Source organism: Delphinus delphis, chromosome 2 (assembly GCF_949987515.2).
Source record: "Delphinus delphis chromosome 2, mDelDel1.2, whole genome shotgun sequence".
NCBI classification, from domain to species: Eukaryota; Metazoa; Chordata; class Mammalia; order Artiodactyla; family Delphinidae; genus Delphinus; species Delphinus delphis.
Window position 1 is genome coordinate 46473544 of NC_082684.1, and position 21522 is coordinate 46495065.

A 21522-nucleotide genomic window follows, 5' to 3' on the forward strand; every position below is an offset into this window, starting at 1 on the left:
GCATACATTCGTTAAGTATTTATTCAACACCCATGATACGTCAGGGAGCGTTTTGGACAGTAGGAATACTATAGTGAACAAGGCCAGGTCCCTGGCCTCTTGGAATTTATAATCAAGTGGGAGAGATAGATAATAAACAAATCAACAAGTTAAAATAGACTTCCAACATATGGAGATGTTACCGTTCCTTCGGGAAACTCATTAAAAAGACAGCAAAGGCATAAATGCACAAGGAAAAGGACATAGAGAAATGACAGGAGATGACAATGGGTATCAGAAGACCACTGAAATCAACAAAATTTTGGAAGCTGGGAAACAGAAGGACATGAAGGTAACTGACTCAGTAGACCAAAGAAAGGGGACACATATGCCCACAGCAATGGAAGCATGACAGTTTATGCTGCAGAATTCCCAAGAAGATTAGGACTCCAAGATCAGGTACTTCTGAAGGCAGGGGTGCTGGGAGGGGCTGAAGACAGGAGGTTTCGTAGAAAGTATGTCTAAGGTACAGGGACAACCTCAGATACTCTCTCCCACCCCACAAAATCAGGCAACTATCCTATTTTCTTAGCATCTTTCTCCTGACAGCCCCCAGGACCCAGGCAGCCAGGCCTGTATCTTCCAGAAGGAGAAAAAGATTCCTCTAGGGGAAATGGACTAGTTCATGAGAAAAGAATTACAGCTGTGAGTCCCCAGGAAACAGCCTGGCCAGGCCCAAACAGATCTCTTCATGGTGAAATTCATACACACAAGTTCTAGTGCCTTCCTTTCAAATGAAAGGACATTTGCTTGAGATACAGGGTCCAAAACAAACAGAAAAATTAACTCAAGGAAGCACAGACAATGTTGGGAGCTGAAAAAGACTCCAAAACTCAACTGTAACATCTTTAGAGATATTAGAAAAGGTTTGCACTCATGAAACAAGAACAGAATGCAATACGAAAAGGAACATTCAAAGAACAAGAACACTTGCCATTTGAAAATATAATAGCAAAAATTAAAAATTATATAGTAGGTGTAGAAGATAAAGATATCAACCAGAAAGTAGAACAGGAAGACTAAAATTAGAGCAAAAAGATTGAAAACAAGAAAGGGAAAGTTAAGGAAATTAGATGATCAAAAGAGAAAAGCTATTATCTGATTAAAATCAGAGAGAATTATTTTTAAAATTTGAGAAAATTTCCTAGAACTGAAGGGGCACAAGTTTTAAGATCAGGAGGGTTGGTGTAAAATCTTTGTCTTCAGAAAAAAAGGACTGTACTTAGGCTCAGAGAGGAATTTCACAATCACTCATGGGTGGGGATTATTATCCCCTTCTTAAATATGAGAAAATAAAGGCCAAGAGAGCTTAAGGCATCTCTCCAAGGTCACACAGCTAGTCATCAGTGGAACTGGGAATCAGTGGAATCAGTCAGACCCAGGTTGGTCTGACTCCAAAGCATGTGCTCTGAACCACAAGTGGATATTGCCTGAGACCTTTCTGGACTCTGATTCTGCCATCAGTGTAAATTAGCAACCCTGCCAGATCCATTCTACCAGAATGTGTTCTTGAATTAGCCAAAGTATAACAGAGGAGGGAACGTTGAGAAATATGGGATTATTTGCCCAAATTCTCCCTTCAATCGTAAAAACTAGGCCACCTCCATGGATAGATTTGGGTGGTGATGCAAACCGGGGCAATTCAGGAGAGTCAGACTCATATTTGAACTATGGGACTTGAGGAAAAGCAAACTTCTCCAGCACCAAAGGAAGACCCAACTCTACTTGTGATGGGCTTAGAGATCAGGTTCCCAAAGGGATCCTTATGACCATCACGGATTTGTTTGAGGTAGAAATTTCATCAAAGTTCCCATTGGAACGATGTGGTGTTGGGAGTCTATAGATTTTTTTTTAATTTTATTTATTTTATACAGCAGGTTCTTATTAGTTATCCATTTTATACATATTAGTGTATACATGTCAATCCCAATCTCCCAGTTCATCCCACCACCCTCACCACCGTTCCTGCCACTTCCCCTCCTTGGTGCCCATATGTTTGTTCTCTACACCTGTGTCTCTATTTCTGCCCTGCAAACTGGTTCATCTGTACCATTTTTCTAGGTTCCGTTAATATACAATATTTGTTTTTCTCTTTCTGACTTACTTCACTCTGTATGACAGTCTCTAGGTCCATCCACGTCTCTACAAACGACCCAATTTCGTCCCTCTTTATGGCTGAGTAATATTCCATTGTATATATGTACCACATCTTCTTTATCCATTTGTCTGTCGATGGGCATTTAGGTTGCTTCCATGACCTGGCTATTGTAAACAGTGCTGCAATGAACACTGGGGTGCATGTGCGTTTTTGAATTATGGTTTTCTCAGGGTATATGCCCAGTAGTGGGATTGCTGGGTCATATGGTAATTCTATTTTTAGTTTTTTAAGGAACCTCCATACTATTCTCCATAGTGGCTGTATCAATTTACATTCCCACCAACAGTGCAAGCCGGTTCCCTTTTCTCCACACCCTCTCCAGCGTTTGTTTTTTGTAGATTTTCTGACGATGCCCATTCTAACTGGTGTGAGGTGATACCTCATTGGAGTTTTTTTTTTTTTTTGCAGTACGCGGGCCCCTCACTGTTGTGGCCTCTCCCATTGCGGAGCATAGGCTCCGGACGCGCAGGCTCAGCGGCCATGGCTCACGGGCCCAGCCGCTCCACAGCACGTGGGATCTTCCCGGACCGGGGCACGAACCCATGTCCCCTGCATCGGCAGGCGGACTCTCAACCACTGCGCCACCAGGGAAGCCCCTCATTGTAGTTTTGATTTGCATTTCTCTAATAATTAGTGGGAGTCTATAGATTCTTTACATCGAAGACAAATCTGGCTTTCAAGCAGGCTTCTTCTAGAGTTCTAACAGCTCAACCAAGGGCCCCAAGTCTTTGCCAGTCTAGATGATTCCAACAGAATCTAAGCTGATTGATTTAAAAGAGGGAGGGGCAGAGAGGAAAGGTATTTCTCTGTACCCTCTTCCCAAAGTCAGGATTCTTAAGTGTTTTGTATCTCTCAGCCCATGCCATTTAGGTGGCAGAGAGGTCTCATAGGGTCAACATCTCCAGAAGTAAATCAATTACCCGATACGATGAAGTGGAGTTGAAAAAACTGACCTGCGGGCAAAGCAATCTCCTGGGTCAAGGAATTTCAGCAGCCCTTTTGCTTGGAGTCACACCAGTTTAAGAGTTTGACCCCTGAGTGTATGAAGCATCTTGCTCCTAAGCCAGTGCAGGGGCAGCCAAAAATACAAAACCTGTGTTAAGTATAGGAACATATCTTTGTTCTCGGCCACTTGGTGGCTATTTTTCCAGTGTGAAGACCTAAGAAGTAAACATGAAATCCTTTACTTGCTCTGTCGTTAAGAAAAAGCACTTGTTTCTCATGTTGACCTTTCTAAAAAGTTTGTTCATGCAACTGCAAAAGGATGGAAGGCAGCTCACAGGCAGACGTGTGGACGTGAATGAGGAGATGGTCACGAGCATGACCCTGGCGTTGAGCTACCCGAGTCGAGCACTTAAAGAGCTTTTCTCTGAGCAACTGCTTCTCCAGTACCCCATAATTAGCCTGCTCTCTGAACCGCATACAGATGGAGTGGCTGGGGAAGAGGATCAAGAGAATAACTCTAGAAGCAAATAAAAATTATGCAGCTGTCTTCAGCTAGAGAGAGATCATCACCAACAGAAAATTAGGGAAAGAACTGTGACCATACAAAGCTTTAAATTCTTTCTCACAAATCGCACAGATTAAAAAGCAAGCATTCAAGCAACACATCTTTGCTTGCAAGACATCCACCCTCGCTGACTATTGACAAAACTCATTCCTGAACAGCCGTGAGCTATATGACAAGGCTTACCTTGAATTTAGGGTCTGCAGCTCAGATCCCGATTCAGGGACTGGCTGACCTCAGTCACACTGTCAGCCTTATAACCAAATTAGAGACACTCTTGGGAATCAAAACCTCTCAGACTTTGTAGGGGAGCCCACAATGCTTTGAGATTCCAGGTGAATTTGGAGCTGCCTTGCCAAAATGTAACAAACGGTCATTTTTAGCCAAAGATGCCATTATTGTACTTGCAGTGAGCTCTGACTTTTACAACAATATTTATATATAACATGCAGTCGGGATATTGAAATTATCCTGCTAAGCCTCTCAGAGTTAATAACAATATTGCAGGCACCAATTTCTTGGATAACGATGAACAAGGGTGAATAATCCCCTTTCTCACAAACTATCTCCCTGAGGCCTAATGACTACTCCAAAATTCTTCCAACTTTCCAAACATGCTGCAGTCCTGAGCTTCCTCCCAACGCACCCAGTGGATGCAGACCAGGCATCATTCCAGCCAGGCCCTCACATCCACATCTTTTCTCAGCAAGTTCTCTCTCCAGCTCCTGAAAGTATTTGGGAAGGCCACATTCTCTGTGTTTAGAAATGCAGCTTGAGGTGGGAATTAGAGCCACCTGCCCACTAAGTCTGGAAGCATAGAATGAAAGCACCATACAGGATCCTTAGGGGTCATCCAACCTCATGCCTTGATAAAGAAGAGTTCCTGAGAGTGCAGGATCCCACACTGAGTTGGAGATAGAGTGACTTTCCTAGGCCACTACTCTTTCCTTCCAAACACTCTGCTCTCTCGGGACTGGCCACACTTCCCTAGCCTGCAGCTATGTGCATAGCCTCATTTATCTCTATTAAATCTTATTCTGTTACTTAAGGATCATTTTAATAAATGTGAACAATATCCTTACACTTATTGCCAATTTAAAAAGTTATTCCTGTTAGCAGTGGATCCCAAAGAAGCAACAACAAAATTTTACCTATTCTTATTCTTTCTTTTGCTTCTGGTCCATTTTAAGCTATTTAGTAAGATACATCACTGCAACAGTCCTTATGGGGATATAGGTATTTGGGGAAGGCAGCTCTCTACAGAGCCGACTCAAAGTATCTTGAGTGTCATAGAGCCGTGTCATAGAGCTGCCCTAGGAAGCCTATTCCACCCTAGCTTACCACAGAGCCTGGGCTGGTGGATGAACCACCCCTAACTTGTATCAGCATTAACAACCAGTGCATGAATAATAATAATGAGGGCTATTATCTGTTGAGTATCTCCTATTGGCAAGTGCTTTACATGCATTTTTCATTTAATCCTCACAACCCTAAGAGGCTCTCCTAACTCATCTTCACTTAACCAACTTACTGGACCAACCGGTACTTTCTATTCCCTTCCAACTATTCACAGATGCCCGTGGCTCACGGACTCGTTACAAACTAGAATTTACTCGTGCACTTCTGCTCCCATCAGCTGACTTACTGGTGTCCCAAGAGAAGGTTGAATTTGTCACCAAATCTATTTATGCCGGTTGTACTTACTATTGTAAATGTATCACTTTAAAAAGTATAACAGAAATAGCATATGAATTATAAATAAAGTTAACTGCTTAAAAACTTTGTTACAAGCTTTAGAAATATCCATTGTTTTACTTAAAAAAAATCTACTGTTGAATTCAGTGTTAGTGAGGAAAGTATGAGCTAAATTATAAAAAGAGAAAAACCAGAATCTAGAAAGATTCTGTGCTCTGTGTTTGCAAATGTCTTCAAATTCCGGTTCCATTTTAAGGAAAACAGACAATAACGCATGAAGCGTGTGATTTATACAGGAAAAACAAATAGCAGCCTCAGTCAGGAGCCCTACCCTCAGAGAAAGGACCATCTCACGATACAAAAGACGGCACATGAATGTATGTACACTTTAAGTTAAAATAATATGTTTAAGGTCTTAAGCCTTTTTTTATGATTTCCTGCTTTAAACAGCTATTGCAATTAACACATCAACCATCCATCCTATCAAGCCAGTTAAGAGATCTCCTACCGAAATGTATTCCCATTTTATGGATGAGGAAAGGAGGTTTAGAGGTCAAGTAACTTGTCCATGGTCACATACCCAGTTATTGGTGGGGCTGGAATTTAAAACCAAGACATCTGACTTCAAAGCCAAGTTCTTGATTTTGATCAAGACTGCCTCATCATTTATACCCCAAACTTGAATATCTAAAATGCCACTTATAGCCTTATAATTCCCTTTGCATTGCAATGTCTTACTGTGCAAAGGAGAAGGCTAAAGTATAAAATAATCTGTTATAAATGTTTAGCTCCATATGGGTTTTGCTGGGCTTTTCCAAAAGGATGCATCTCAGCAAGGTTGGCTGTGAAACAAATCTCTAAAGCAAACCCTGTGCTCTCATTGGCTCTACTCTCTAATTGTAGCCACGGAATTTGTCTATGGGAATGGTCCAGACTTTTGGCAAAGAATGATTATCCCAGGGTACGTTGGGAGTTTTTGCCTTTCTCCAATCCATAAAAATCCTTTATAGCACTTCCCAGATTTTGGAAGCCCCCTGCCTACCTCACTTCCCCATCTGCATATTCCTTCTCTTACTTGACTTACACCTGAGATTTTCTAAGACCGTATTTTACCTAACAGAATGTCGAGGACTGGGGTGGGGGTAGGTGATGGCAGGAATGATACCTACAGTGTTCAAGAGTTAGGAAATATACCTCAGATTAATACTAATTGCTTCTACTAAAATTTATCCTCACCTGTCACCATGAAATTCAAGGGTTTAATTTGCTTAATGTTAACAACATCAAAGATAAGCTACACTCATGATACATCTTTCCTCAGTGTAACCTGAGTTTGTCCCCAGAAGTCTTAAAAGTGAGAAAAGAAAAAGTAAATGCAAGATTAGAAGACTTTTTTGTCCCATTGTTCGTGGAGTGCCACTGTTAGACTATAAATCTTGTGAAATAATAGAAATTCTAAGACTACAGGGCTCAGAAAAAGTCTTAAAGGAGCCAGGCTGTTCATCTTCTTCCTCCCCTCTTCCAGGCTAGTCCAATTTAAGCCATTTATTCCAGCCAGAATCCATCCTATTTTTGAAGTACAGTGGGGAATTAGAAACACTACTGCCTTCCTCTGGAGCTCATCTAGTGTTTAATAACCCTCACTGTCATTAGAGTCTAAAAAACTCCTCCTGGATAGGGGCTGGATGGTACAGCCTCATGACCCAAGGCATGTATGTTCCATGGAGGTCTTTGACTTTTCCCAAGCAGTGGGATTTCCGATGCATAATAAACTAGCAGGCTTCTTGCTTACTATAGTGTTTTTTCTGATTGTTCTTCCCCAAGCCCCAGAAAATAAACACTAGACACAGTGAGGAAGAGTACCATCCTGTACAACCTTTGGACTCTTGGAAACAGGAGAAGGATCAGGCAGTGGCAATATTGGGTCCTCTGAGATATCACTGAGCCATCTTCACAATGTCATATCAGGAAGGCCAGGGCCATATTTAAAAAAAGGTTCCCCCAAAGGGGAAGGAAGCTGAAGCTAAAAATATATCATGCCAGCTGTTATAAATGCTTCTCAAAGGAAGCAAAGCAACTAGAGTTACCTCTTTGAAGAGCAAATGAGGGGTTAAGGATCTAAGGGAATTTTTCAGTTACATGCCAGGTTGGCTACGTTTTGGGGAGGAAGAAATTTTCCACCAAGAGAGAAAGTCTGTTGGTAAAAGACAAAATAATTCCATGAAAATTTTAAAGGAACTCCAAAGGACACCAGTGGCTCCTAAGGCTTAGGATGGGGATGACCTGCAGCCTGCAAGACAGAAGCAAGGTCTCCAAGCCTTGCCCCTCTTTTCAGTTTCCAGGAGACCACTTGCCAAGACCTCTTCTTATCAGGCCTGCCCAAAGTTGAGTGTTCTCTCTCCTCCCCTTGAATATTTGTGTTCTAATGGTTTTTTACAGGATGGCTGGAATGAGCTCGAAGTAGCTGGCAGCCTTGTAAGAAAATGTGAAGGGCAGAGAGAAAAGGACTTCTTGCGCCAAACGGGTATCTTTGAAAGAGCTGGCCTTGGCTGCCTAAGGGGCTGATGGAATTGGTTTTTTTTTTTTTCAGTTGCAGATTCAGGGTTCCCAAAGGAGCCCCATTTCCTGAGACCCACAACATTCCTCCTTTTCACCTTGCCCTGCTGAAGTAGTTTTGTTTCAGGTGTTGGCTCTCTGGGGCCCAGCAGCCATCCTTTCCATGAAGGGATGGACCCTCCACCCTGCAGGAAGGCTGAGAAACAGGGATCAAAGTCCAAGAAATATCAAGGCACAGGATGCCCCAGTAATTTTTACATTTTAACTTTCAATTTGAAATAATTACAGATCTACAAGAAATTGCAAAAATACTACATAGAGAGGTCTCATGTACCCATCCCCCCAGCATCGCCCAAGATGACATCTTACACAACTGTAGTGTATTACCAAAACTAGGAAACTGACATTAACACGACACCCTTAACAAGACTATAGACCTTACTCAGATCTCAGCAGTTTTTGTACACACTATTTTTTGGTATATATTTGCACATCTTATGACCTATATAAATTCGTATAACTACCTCCACAATCAAGATCACAGTATGTTACTAAAAGTCTGTTAGTATTGAGACCAAGTTGGTAACGTAAGTCAGGATGATGACAGAATGCTAAATGATCAATATTATCGCCAAATATTTAGTGAATTCCCAAGGACACTTTCTTATTTATTTTGGAAATTCATTAATTTCATGAACATCTGCCTAGTGAGCCCAGGAATTTATTAAGTCCCTACTGCTCAGCAAACGTTTCTGGCAGGGCGGGCAGACAGGCTTCAGCTCACATGCCATCTCTTATTGAATTATAGTGGCTGCCTTGAGGGGCATATTGAGGAGGACGCAGAGGCCACATCTGGCCTTAGCAGGAGACAGCCATTATCTAAGAGATGCTCTACCACAGGAGAGTGGCAGCTGAACACGTGCCAGGGATTTGCCATCTCCAACATTTCTGTGGCTTTTTTGAGGGTGTTCAAGGTGCTGGGAAAGAGGGATAAAGAAGACAAAACCCGTCCCCAAAGAGTTCATCATCAGGAAGGGGAGGCGAATATGTCAACCAAGAACTGGGACACAGAATGCTCAGTATATGAGTCAGTGCAAAGCAAGCATACTTGGGGTACAAGACTTGGATGGTCTGTGACATTGGTCAAGTTGCTTGGCCTCTCTGTGCCTCGGTTTCCTTATCTGTCAAATGGGAATAACAATAATAGCCACATTGTGGGATCATAAGAATTAAATGAACTAATATTTATGTCAAGCGTTTTGAAGAATACCCCATGTAGTAAGCACGATGCAGTGATTACTGTTAATTTACTTTTCATGATCTATGGTACCCCCCAAATTTTAATGTATTGCTTTTATCATCAGAAAAATCAATTTAGATTAATAAAAGAAATACTAAGGTTCCAAGCTACACCACGAGACTGTAGAAGAACCGGGCAGTTCAAACGGAGCACTTTGGAATAATTTCTGTAACGCAAAGTTTCTGAGTTCTTGCCTCGTCTAGGCTAGCAAAGGTGGGCACGTTTTCAAATCCAAATGTAAAGAATGCTAAGAGAAATCATGTATTGGCAATGATTTGAATAGAAACAAGTTCCTTTCATTTGTAACTGCAGCACATGGTTCTCTCCCAGGTCAAGTTCTGCCAGTGAAGAGTAGAAAATGGTTAGAAAGTCAGTCTGGGGCAATGGAGGTGGCACTGACCTCTCCACACTGAAATTCTGTGGGCTCTTAAGAAAACCTGGATGGTTCTTTTCCTGGACAGTTTCCTTTTTCTATGGAACACTTGAGACAGAAAGCAAACCTAAAGGTGCTAAGCCAGGTTCTAGGCATGTTGTATTTGGAATTGCTTGTGATGGTCAATACAAAGGCCATGATTTGTGACAGCCAATACCTTGGTCCTTTCTGGTCTCACAGGCTCATGATGAAGAATCTGCACATTCTTGCTCTAAGTCATCAGACCCCTGAGTAGCCTTAAAAGGAGAGCTAGGCACTGAAAATAGATTCTCCCCTCTCGTCTGGAACACCTTGATGCTCTCCAAAATGACGCTTCATAGGCTCAATTGTCCCAATCCATTCTCCTCTTATCTCATGGAAGAAAAGCCCCAGCTCAAAGATCCTGTGAGATCTCATTTGATTTAACTTCTGTAATCAATAAAAGGTACTCTCTCCTCTGTCTAAATGGATGAAAATTGGTTGATTCTTGTTAGATTAGGACATAGGTTTTGCCCTCTACTCTTAGCCTCATCTTAATCCCTTCCTTCAAAAAATCTGTGTGGTTCCATCATCTATTTTTTAATGTATCATTTTCTCCATCTCAATGTGCCAGCACCTTCTCAAAGTCAATATACATCCAAAATCAAGCTTATAGCTAGTTTCTCTCCCTATCTTGTTTCTTATCTCTTTGGAATCACTAACTCAACTTTCTTCATCCCTTAAATGCCTATCATGTGTGAAGCACTTCCAACTGATCTCTAAGATCTCTCTTTGATAAATCCAATGGTCACTTCTTGTTCCTCATCTTATTGGACTTATCAGTAGCATTTGACTCAGTTGATCACTTTTTCCTTCTTGAAACCTTTTCTTCATTTGCCTTGACACACACACACATATATACCCTTGAGTTTTCTCCAACTTCAATGGTTTCTCCTTGGTTTGCTGCTTCCTCTGCTTTTTCCCAGCCTTCATATTGATGTACTCAGGCTCAGCCCTTGGTTCTCTTCTCTATCTGCATCTCTACTATGGTAATCTCATCTCATAGTTTCATAGCTTTAAATATCACCCATGTGCTGAACTCCCAGATGTCTATCTTAGGTCAGTCTTCTCTCCCAAACTGCATGCTCATATATCCAATTGCTTACTAGACATCTCTGATTGTCTAACAGATGTATAAACTCACCATATATAAAACTGAACTCCCAATCTTACCCCCAAACCTCCTCAATAATAGAGACTTCCTCATTTCAACTGATGGCAGTACCATCCTTCCAAGTTGTGTAAGCAAAAACCCTGAAGTCATTCTTGAATTTTTCCCCTCACAACTCATTTATTCTGTCAGGAAATCCTTTTGGCTGTACTTTCAAAAATACATCTAGACTTGACCACTTCTCCCCCCTTCTACTGCAGCCATTCTGGTGCAAGTCATCAATGTCTTGCCTGGATTACTGCAATAGTCTCTTAACCAGTCTTCATGTTTCTGTCCTTGTCCTGGTACAATCTATTCTTACTTAACACAGCAGCCAAAACAATCCCTTTAAAACATGAGTCAGATCACATCACTCGTTTGCCAAAAATCCTCCAATGGGATTGCTGAGAGCAAAAGTCAAAGTTCTTGCAATGGCCCACAATACCCTGTAGGATGTCTCCCTCCCTCTTACCTCTGCAACCTCTCCCACTGCTGTCTATCTCACTCACTCTTTTTCAGCCAGCAACCTTCTTTGCTTTTCCTCAAACAAGCTGGTACTCTTCTATCTTGGCATCTGAAGACTTAAGGCCAAACCATTTTCTATTGCAGTGAAATGGTCACAGCAGACTCAAGTCCCCCTAGACCATGCTGCATGGTCTGGGCTCAGGAAAGATACAATGCAAATGAGGGCACAGAGTCTGGGGGTTAGTGCTAGCACTTCGCTTCTCACTGTCTTGCCCAGTCTCTCTCATTCATTTAGCAGACACTTACTGAGTGCTTACGGTTGCCAGCCCTGGCCAGCGCTGGGCATTTACGTACATAATCTCATTTACCCTCACCACAACCCTTGCAGGCAGGTATCATGAATGTTCCCATTTTACAAGTGGGGACCTTGCTCAGAGAGGTGAAGTAACTCAGCCAAGTTGCAGTTAGCTAATTTCAGGTCTGAGATTTGGATGCAGGAAGCAGTGACACCAAAGTCCTTGTCCTGCCCACTTTGTCAAGCTGCCTCCCAGGTGCTGAGGAGATATTTGATAGAAGCACAAGCGAATGAATGACCCAAAGGATTGCAGTTTTGAAAAGCACAATTTAACCACCATCGACAATGCAGAGGGATAAAGCAATGACATTAATGTTTTGTTCAAGGGATGTTCTTGAAATACAAGTGCTGATATGACCTAAGTGTTTGAATGAAACTTTCTGGAGGAGAGATCTGAGCTCTTATCTTCTTTACTGATTCTCTGAAAAGGGGCTCTAACCCCTTTCTTCTCAAGATACGTAATATAGTTACCTTGTTAAACCTCCAAGTCCTTTTCAGCTCAAGTACTACACTGGGCTCAAAGGCCTAGGAGGCCATGACAATCATCTAAGCATTTCTTCCCCTCTGTTGGGCGAGGTAGCCACAGTGAAATATAAAAGTGCCTGTTGACTACAATCTGATAACCATCTCAAATTGTACTAATCTTATCAAGACCCCGGAATGTGTAAATCAGCAGAGATGGAAATGTGATGACCCAAGACTAATTTCAAGACAAATGACATAAAACTCAACCCCTTAAAATACAAAAGACCAAGTTTTGAGAGGGTAGGAAGCTCAGAGCCCGCATCTCTCCCAGCTATCAAAGAGTTTTGTAACAATTACTGGATTCTGTCACCGACCCAGGAAACTCCGGCCAAGAAGCTCTGTCATCCCAGCCTGCATGTGTCTGCTTGAATAGTTCAAGCCATCACTCCCTGTCACACAGAGGTTAGTGAAATTGTTCCCTGGATTACTAGTCTGTGAAAAAAACTGTCACCAGAACCTCTTACACAATAAACTAATGATGCAATAATCACCTAATTCCCCAAATTTGAAAATTATCAATATCTAAATATAAAAATGGACGAAAGAATTTTAAACTCTCATGTTGTGGCATTATCAATGCGGTATCTTAAGTACTTCTTTGATTGATTATTCCACTAAAGTACTATTTCAATCAATGTAGTAAAAATTCAACACTCTTACGTATCTGAGAAAGCCATTTAAAAAGGCCCATTAGCCAAAAGATCCGAGTGGAGGTAGAGGCCAAGAAACTGTCACTGACAATCCTTAATCCTCTCAGATCTTTTAATTGGGGGTTCCTGCATGTTAACAGGCACATGAGGTCTAACCGCAAAAGCTTTTCCCCAAGAAAGTTATCTATGCACTGACGCTGTCTTCAGGGACTCATGCAAACTAGCATCAGGGAACTCTGTTTAATGGCAGGCCACTCTCCCACATTGCCACTTTACAGAAGCACCAGTGGCATGTTTGTCACTTTGCTCAGCCTAAGTGGGGAGCCATAGAGAGGAGGACTCCTGGCCCTGGTCCCAGCTGTGGGCAGAGTACTTTGCGCTTTAGAGGTCAAAAGAGGAGGAGGGTGTCCTCTGCTCTCCCCTCCCGCAAAGCCATTCCCGCCCCACCTCTCCTAAGGGGTTAGACTGAGCAAGAGAAGGCCACAGCATCCACACCAGGCCACAGCACAGAGCAGCATTCTCAGTTAGCAAACCTGCTCCCCCTGGTCAGGAGGAAAAGTGACCCTGACAACTGGGGATTAAAACCAGGAGATGCAAGGGAGGGAACATTCCAGGGTGAAATTTAAAAAAAAAAAAAAAAAAGAAAGAAAGAAAGAAAAAAAAGAAAGGAAAAGAAACAAAAGAAGTGAAAAGAAAGGAAAATGCACAAAGCCCATGAGGCTGTCTGGTTAACCATGGGTTAGAATCACGTTTAGAGAATCACACGGGAACTCAGTGTCTCAGCAAATCCAAAAACCCCAGGTGAAAGATAGCGGGTGAAAGGCGTTCTGTTTGTGGAAACAGGAAGTTTCCTTCTTTCACCACTTAATCTGCCTCGTTTAATTTTTTCTTTTTTTTTTTTGGTCTATTTGTAACCCGAATTTGGACCATCAATCATTTTTAGCTGCCCAGCATTTTTCTCTTTCCAGAGTTGAAAGAACAACAGAGATGGGGTCCAAAGAGCCCTTTCCCACAGCCAATTCCAATCAGCCCTTCTCTCCCAGGGTTACAGGGTACTCAGAGCAGACATTCCCAGTGGGACATGCCACACACAGCAAGTCGCCAAACCAGACTGCGCTAAAGGGCTTCTCGGGGACTTACTTGTACTTGTGCTGGTTCCAATCGTATTGATTGTGGTGGGGACGGATGAAGAGGAGTAGAGGGGCACGTGGCCATTCTCACACCCCAGGCTTTTGTCCTGCCAGTTGGAGGCGTTGATGCAAATCCCAGAATCCCGAGAGTTCTGCCACCCATTAAGCTTGTCGTCGGAGTTCTGTCTTTGGTGATAGTAGTGCGTCTGCCCATAATCCACAGAGTCCGAGCGGCCTCGGTTCTGGCCGCCAAAGCTGGTCGACGTGCGGTCCTCCAAGTGGTTCAGCCACATGGCCAAAGCACTGCGGTCTTCCAACGAAGTGGCCGGATGGATCAAAGCATAGGACAGCAGCTGCCTGCTCTCCTCGATGTGCTGGTTGTGCTCAATGGAGTGCGCCAGGATTTGGGGCAGCAGTTTCATATACTCTACTTTTGCGTCGAGGTTTCCTGGCTTCAGCAAAGGCAGGTGAGTTAACAGGAGGGAAATCACTTTATCCTTGGATTCCTGTTGCCATTGGTTAATGATTCCTGAAAAGAAAATATGCAGGGCAAATAAGCAATTACACCCACAGTGGCACCAAGCACCACACTGTAAAGAAAATTCCTGGGGATTAGAGTCTCAATCTATGTACCCTGCATAAATTTTCTCAAAACAGCCTCTGCATTGAGTTGGATAACTGACCTCAGGTTGTCAGGGGACAATGACTTCAATGAAACATGAAACAAACGCTCTGAGATGTTTGGGTGCTCAATCTAATTCTCATGCAGGTCTCCAAAGAGGCTATGACCACTTCGGTACAAACAAATACAATTTACAGCCATTTTATTTCTTAGGAAAGTCTAGGCATACCCTCAGATAGGTGAAGAAGGAATAAGAAAATCTCCATGGAAAAGTGAGTATAATCAAGGGTTTGTATAGTGGAGTCCGCGAAGGTATGGCTGCTTTCTCTTCCCCAGACATTTGTGGAAAGTGGCTGAAGCCCTGGCAAGGGCATTTGTTTGAAGTTGGTAAAACTTCCTAGATGGAGAAATCTGTCAGGGAAAAAAGGACACCCCTCAGCTCGGTGAAGTACGCCTGCACCTTCCTCCTGAGAAACTGACCCAGAAAATGACTGTGATCTCAAAGCTAGAATGAACAATAGACCCAAGACTTAGCTCCAGGGGCACCTCTGATCACACATGCTAAGCAAGGTATTTTTCTTTAAATATAGAAGATCTGTTTGGTTATTTTTATTATGATAAAATATACATAATATTGGCCATTTGAACCATGTTGAAGTGTACATTTCTGTGGCATGAAGCACATTCACATTGCTGTGCAGCCATCACCACTATCCACCTCCAGGTCTTTATCTTCCCAAACTGAAACTCTGAACCCATGAAACACTGACTCCTCATTCCCTCTCCCATCCCCTGATGACCATCATTCTACTCTCTGTCTCTATATATTTGACTACTCTAGTTACTGTATTTAAGTGGAATTATATAGTATTTGCCCTTTGTTTGTTTGTTTTGTTTTTTTTTTGCGGTACGCGGGCCTCTCACGGTTGTGGCCTCTCCCGTTCTGGAGCACAGGCTCTGGACGCTCAGGCCCAGCGGCCATGGCTCACGGGCCCAGCCGCTCCGCGGCATGTGGGATCTTCCCGGACCGGGGCACGAACCCGTGTCCCCTGCATCGGCAGGTGGACTCCCAACCACTGCACCACCAGGGAAGCCCTCTAGTATTTGCCCTTTTGTGACAAGCTTATTGCACTTAGCATAATGTCTTCAAGGTTCATCCATGAAAAGATTTGTTTTTAACACTCTCCCAAGGAGCCCCTCCTATTCCCTACTATCCAAAACACAAATCTTTTGCCGTTAGGTAAACATAGATTAATTGCCTTAACTGGCCTTTGAAAAGTAGCTTGTTTTGGAGACTGATAGTTATCCATGGGGCCTGGGATGATAGGAAAGGAAGCTCCCTCCAGAAAAGTCATTCCGAACACCTGAACACCTCAACTCTGGCCCAGTGATGACTGTAGAAGGACTAGGGCTTTCACAAAGTATCTGCAGGGTTGAAAAGGCATTTCTGGAATTTAGCAGAAGGGCTTCACAATTCTAGTGAGGCACAAACATACCAGAACAAGCTCCAGAGTCAGTGTGGACCATAAGCTACAAATGCACCAGTTGTGTAGGAAAAGGCCTCTCAGGACGAAGGGGTATATTCAATGAAAAGTATCAGGCGAGAAAGACATGGTAGGTAATGAAAGAATGTGGGCTTCAGACTCAGGCACACATGGGCATGAATCCCAGCTCTGGCACCTAATTGGCAATGGAACTTCGGTAAGGTACTCAACCTCTCTGAGCCTCAACTCTCTCATCAGTGAAGAGTGCTACCAAGAGCACTCCTTGTGTTATAGGATTAAATGAGGTAATATATCAAAAGGACCAGTCAAGTACTTGATAGTGGAAATAATTCCTTCTATTTGTCTCTGCATTAGTCAGGCCCATGTTAGAGCCATGCTGGGTGGTTTCAGATACCAAGTTTTTAAAATAATAGAGGCCAGATACTCCAACAAAGATCTATTAAAAAAAAACAGAGACCAGAGATGACCCAGGGAAGGTCATTAAAAATTATCAGAGTTGATACAAAGCTACAGTGATCAAGACAGCATGGTACTGGCACAAAAACAGACACGTGGATCAGTGGAACAGAACAGAGACCCCAGAAATGAACCCACACACCTATGGTCAATTAATCTTCAAGGAAGGAGGTAAGAATATAAAATGGAGAAAAGACAGTCACTTCAGCAAGTGGTGTTGGGAAGTTGGATAGCCAGCCAGATGTAAATAAATCAATGAAGTTAGAACACACCAGCACACCATACACAAAAATAAACTTAAAATGGCTTAAAGACTTAAATATAAAACATGATACCATAAAACTCCTAGAAGAGAACACAGGCAAAACATTCTCTGACATAAATCATACCAATGTTTTCTTAGGTCAGTCTCCCAAGGCAATAGAAATAAAAGCAAAAATAAACAAATGGAACCTAATCAAACTTGCAAGCTTTTGTACAGCAAAGGAAACCATAAACAAAACGAAAAGACAACCTACAGGCTGGGAGAAATATTTGCAAGTGATGTGACCGACAAGGGCTTAATTTCCAAAATATACAAGCAGCACATACAACTCAATTACGAAAAAAAACAAACAACCCAATCGAAGAATGGGCAGAAGACCTAAATAGACATTTCTCCAAAGAAGACATACAGATGGCTAACAGGCACATGAAAAGATGTTCAACATCGCTAATTATTAGAGAAATGTGAATCAAAACTACAATGAGGGGGCTTCCCTGGTGGTGCAGTGGTTAAGAATCTGCCTGACAATGCAAGGCACACAGGTTCAAGCCCTGGTCTGGGAAGATTCCACATGCTGTGGAGCAACTAAGCCTGTGTACCGTAACTACTGAGCCTGCGCTTGAGAGCCCGCAAGCCACAACTACTGAACCTGCATGCCACAACTACTGAAGCCCATGCACCTAGAGCCCGTGCTCCTCAACAAGAGAAGCCACTGCAGTGAGAAGCCTGCATACCCCAATGAAGAGTAGCCCCCACTAGCCGCAACTAGAGAAAGCCTGTGCACAGCAACAAAGACCCAACACAGCCAAAAATAAATAAATTTTAAAAAAATTTAAAAACTACAAAGAGGTACCACCTCACACCAGTTAGAATCGTCATCATAAAAAAGTCTACAAATAACAAATGCTAGAGAGGGTGTAGAGAAAAGGGAACCCTCCTACACTGTTGGTGGGAATGTAAATTGGTGCAGCCACTATGGAAAACCATATGGAGGTTCCTCAGAAAACTAAAAATAGAGTTGCCATGTGATCCAGCAATCCCACTCCTGGGCATATATCTGGACAAAACTGTAATTCAAACAGATACATGCAACTCTATGCACAGCAGCACTATTCAGAACAGCCAAGACAAGGAAACAACCTAAATGTCCATTGACAGATGAACGGATAAAGATGTGGGACATATATACAATAGAATACTACTCAGCCACAAAAAAGAATGAAATAATGCCATTTGCAGCAACATGGATGGACCTAGAGATTATGATACTAAGTGAAGTAAGTCAGAAAGAGAAAGACAAATACCATATGATATCACTTATATGTGGAATCTAAAATATGACACAAATGAACTTATCTACAAAACAGAAACAGACTCACAGACATAGAGAACAGACTTGTGGTTGCCAAGGGTGGGGGGGGGCGTGGACTGGGAGTTTGGGATTAGCAGATGCAAACTATTATGTATAGAATGGATAAACAACAAGATCCTACTGTATAGCATAGGGAACTTTATTCAATATCCTGTGATAAGCCATAATTGAAAAGAATATGAAAAAGTATATATATATGTGCATGTGTGCGTGTGTGTGTGTGTGTGTGTGTGTGTGTATATATAACTGAACACTTTGCTGTACAGTGGAAGTTAACACAACACTGCATTAATAAATCAACTATACTTCAATAAAATAAAATTTTAAAATATTATCAGAGTTGGAAAAGAGGTAGAAAGTCAAAGGTAAAAAATAATGGGCTTATAACTGAACAATATGAAGAGATACTTGACTTTTTTCAAGTAGGGATTTCATAAGGAGATGGACAGTCAACTACTTGAAGCAGAAGTGTTCAAATTGAAGCATGAGAGAATAAGATTGAGTGTGAAGTGCCAGAATGACAAAAGACTCAAAGGAGTCACCAAGGAAGTCTCTACAACCTCCAACCTCGGGGCTTGAAGAATAGAGATAGATGGTCCAGAGAAGCACTGTCAGATAGAAATATAATGCGAGCATATGCAATTTAAAATTTTCTAGTATTAAAAGAAAAGTAAAAAGGAGGTAAAATTAATTTTAATGATATATTTTATTTAATCCATTATATAATTATATTATTATTTCAACTTGTAAGCAGTAAAAATTACTGATGAAACATTTTACATTTTCTTTGTATTAAGTCTTCAAAATACAGGGTGCACTTCAGACTACCCGAGGCAAGCTACAGATTCAGTGTAATCTATATCAAAATACTAATGGCATTTTTCACAGAACTAGAACAAATAATTAAAAAATTTGTATGGAAACAAAGAAAACCCCAAATGGACAAATCAATCTTGAGAAAGAAGAACAGAGCTGGAGGAGTCATGCTCCCTGACTTCAGACTATACTACAAAGATACAGTAATCAAAACAGCATGGTACTGGCACAAAAACAGACGCATAGCTCAATGGATCAGAATAGAGAGTCCAGAAATAAACCCACACACATATGGTCAATTAATATACAACAAAGGAGGCAAGGATATACAATGCAGAAAAGACAGTCTCTTCAGTAAGTGGTGCTGGGAAAACTGGACAGCTACATGTGAAAGAATGAAATTAGAACATTCTTTAATGCCATAAACAAAAATAAACTCAAAATGGATTAAAGACCAAATATAAGACCAGAGATGATAAAACTCCTAGAAGAAAACACAGGCAGAACACTCTTTGACATAAATCACAGCAATACTTTTTTGGATCCATCCCCTAAAGCAAAGGAAATAAAAGTGAAAATAAATAAATAGGACCTAATTAAACTTAAAAGATTTTGCAGAGCAAAGAAAACCACTGACAAAATGAAAAGACAACCTACTGAATGGGAGAAAATATTTGCAAATGATATGACCAATAAGGGGTTAATTTCCAACATATATAAACAGCTCATACAACTCAACATCAAAAGAACAATCTGATTAAAGAATTGGCAACATTTTTCCAAAGAGGAAATGCAGATGGCCAACGGGCACGTGAAAAGATGCTCAACATCGCTAATCATCAGGGAAATGCAAATCAAAGCCACAATGAGATATCACCTCATACCTGTCAGAATGGCTATCATCAAAAAGAACACAAATAACAAATGCTGGTGAAGATGTGGAGTAAAGGGAACCCTCTGTTGGTGGGAATGTAAATTGGTGCAGTCACTGTGGAAAACAGTATGGAGCTTTCTCAAAAACTAAAAATAGAACTACTATATGACCCAGAAATTCCACTGCTGGGTATATATCTGAAAAAAACAAAAATGCTAATTTGAAAAGATACATGCACCCCAATGTTCATAGAAGCATTATTTATGATTGCCAAGGTATGGAAGTAACCTAAGTGTTCATCAACAGAGGAATGGATAAAGAAGATGTGGTACATATATACAATGGAATACTACTCAGCCATAAAAAAGACTGAAATTTTGCAACAACATGGATGGACTTGGAGGGTACTATGCTAAGTGAAATAAGTCAGAGAAAGACAAATACTATATGATATTACTTCTATGTGGAATCTAAAAAATACAACAAACGAGTGACTATAATAAAAAAGAAACAGGGCTTCCCTGGTGGTGCAGTGGTTAAGAATCCACCTGCCAATGCAAGGGACACGAGTTCAAGCCCTGGTCCGGGAAGATCCCACATGCCGTGGAGCAACTAAGCCCATGCACCACAACTACTGAGCCTGCGCTTTAGAGCCCATGAGCCACAACTACTGAAGCCCATGCGCCTAGAGTCCATGCTCCGCAACAAGAGAAGCCACCGCAATGAGAAGCCCGCGCATCGCAACGAAGAGTAGCCTGTGCTTGCTGCAACTAGAGAAAGCCTCCTCGCAGCAACGAAGACCCAATGCAGCCAAAAAATAATAATAAATAAATAAATTTTTTAAAAAGAAGCAGACTCAGATATGGGGAACAAACTAGTAGTTACCAGTGGGGAGAGGGAAGGAGAAGTGGCAGTACAGGGGTAAGGAATTAAGAGGTACAAACTATTATGTATAAAATAAGCTACAAGAATATCTTGTACAACACATGGAATGTAGCCAATATTTTGTAATAACTATAAATGGAGTATAACCTTTAAAAATTGTGAATCACTATACTGTACACCTGTAACGTACACAATATTATACATCAACTATACTTCAATAATTTTTTTTTTTTTAAATCCAGGGTGTACTTTACCACTGACAGCACATCTCAACTTGGACTAGCCACAGCTGAAATGCTCAGAGGCCATGTGTGGCTGGTGACTACTGAACTGGCTAGCACGGGGCTGGAGACATTCAGATGCGGAAGGCGGGTGGGAGGGCACAGATGACCTCAGCAGGTCCCTCCAAGCTCCCTATATTTAGCAAATTGCCACCTGACACAAGGCAACCCTCATGCATTCCACTAGGTATACAGCCTTTCTTTTAAAGTTGCTCTGGGAGATGAAGAAAGAACCAGTGCTAACTTTCTCATCAACACCTTTTCAGCAAACACCCGGCATGTTTTAAATTATGAACATGCTTAGGATGAAGATAAAATCTATTCATTAAGGCCAAGGAACTAAAGAGGCACTGGCAAGAAGCAAAAGGGCCTGAAGTGAAGATGGATCTATGTCCAACGCCAACACTGATCACACGTAGCCAGCGTATACCCTGAAAAATGTATGTTTAAAAATAAAATTTGGGG

General features: G+C 41.8%; 1 protein-coding gene across 4 annotated transcripts in view; it reads right to left on the reverse strand.

Moving 5' to 3' along the window:
* Positions 1-21522, reverse strand: part of SAMD4A (sterile alpha motif domain containing 4A) — a 236884-nt gene that overhangs the window by 69178 nt on the left and 146184 nt on the right. For all 4 annotated transcript variants that reach the window (XM_060004534.1, XM_060004532.1, XM_060004531.1 and 1 more), the window contains one exon: positions 13992-14510. In XM_060004534.1, the coding sequence (XP_059860517.1) occupies positions 13992-14510 (519 nt within the window). The remainder of the gene's footprint in view (positions 1-13991; positions 14511-21522) is intronic.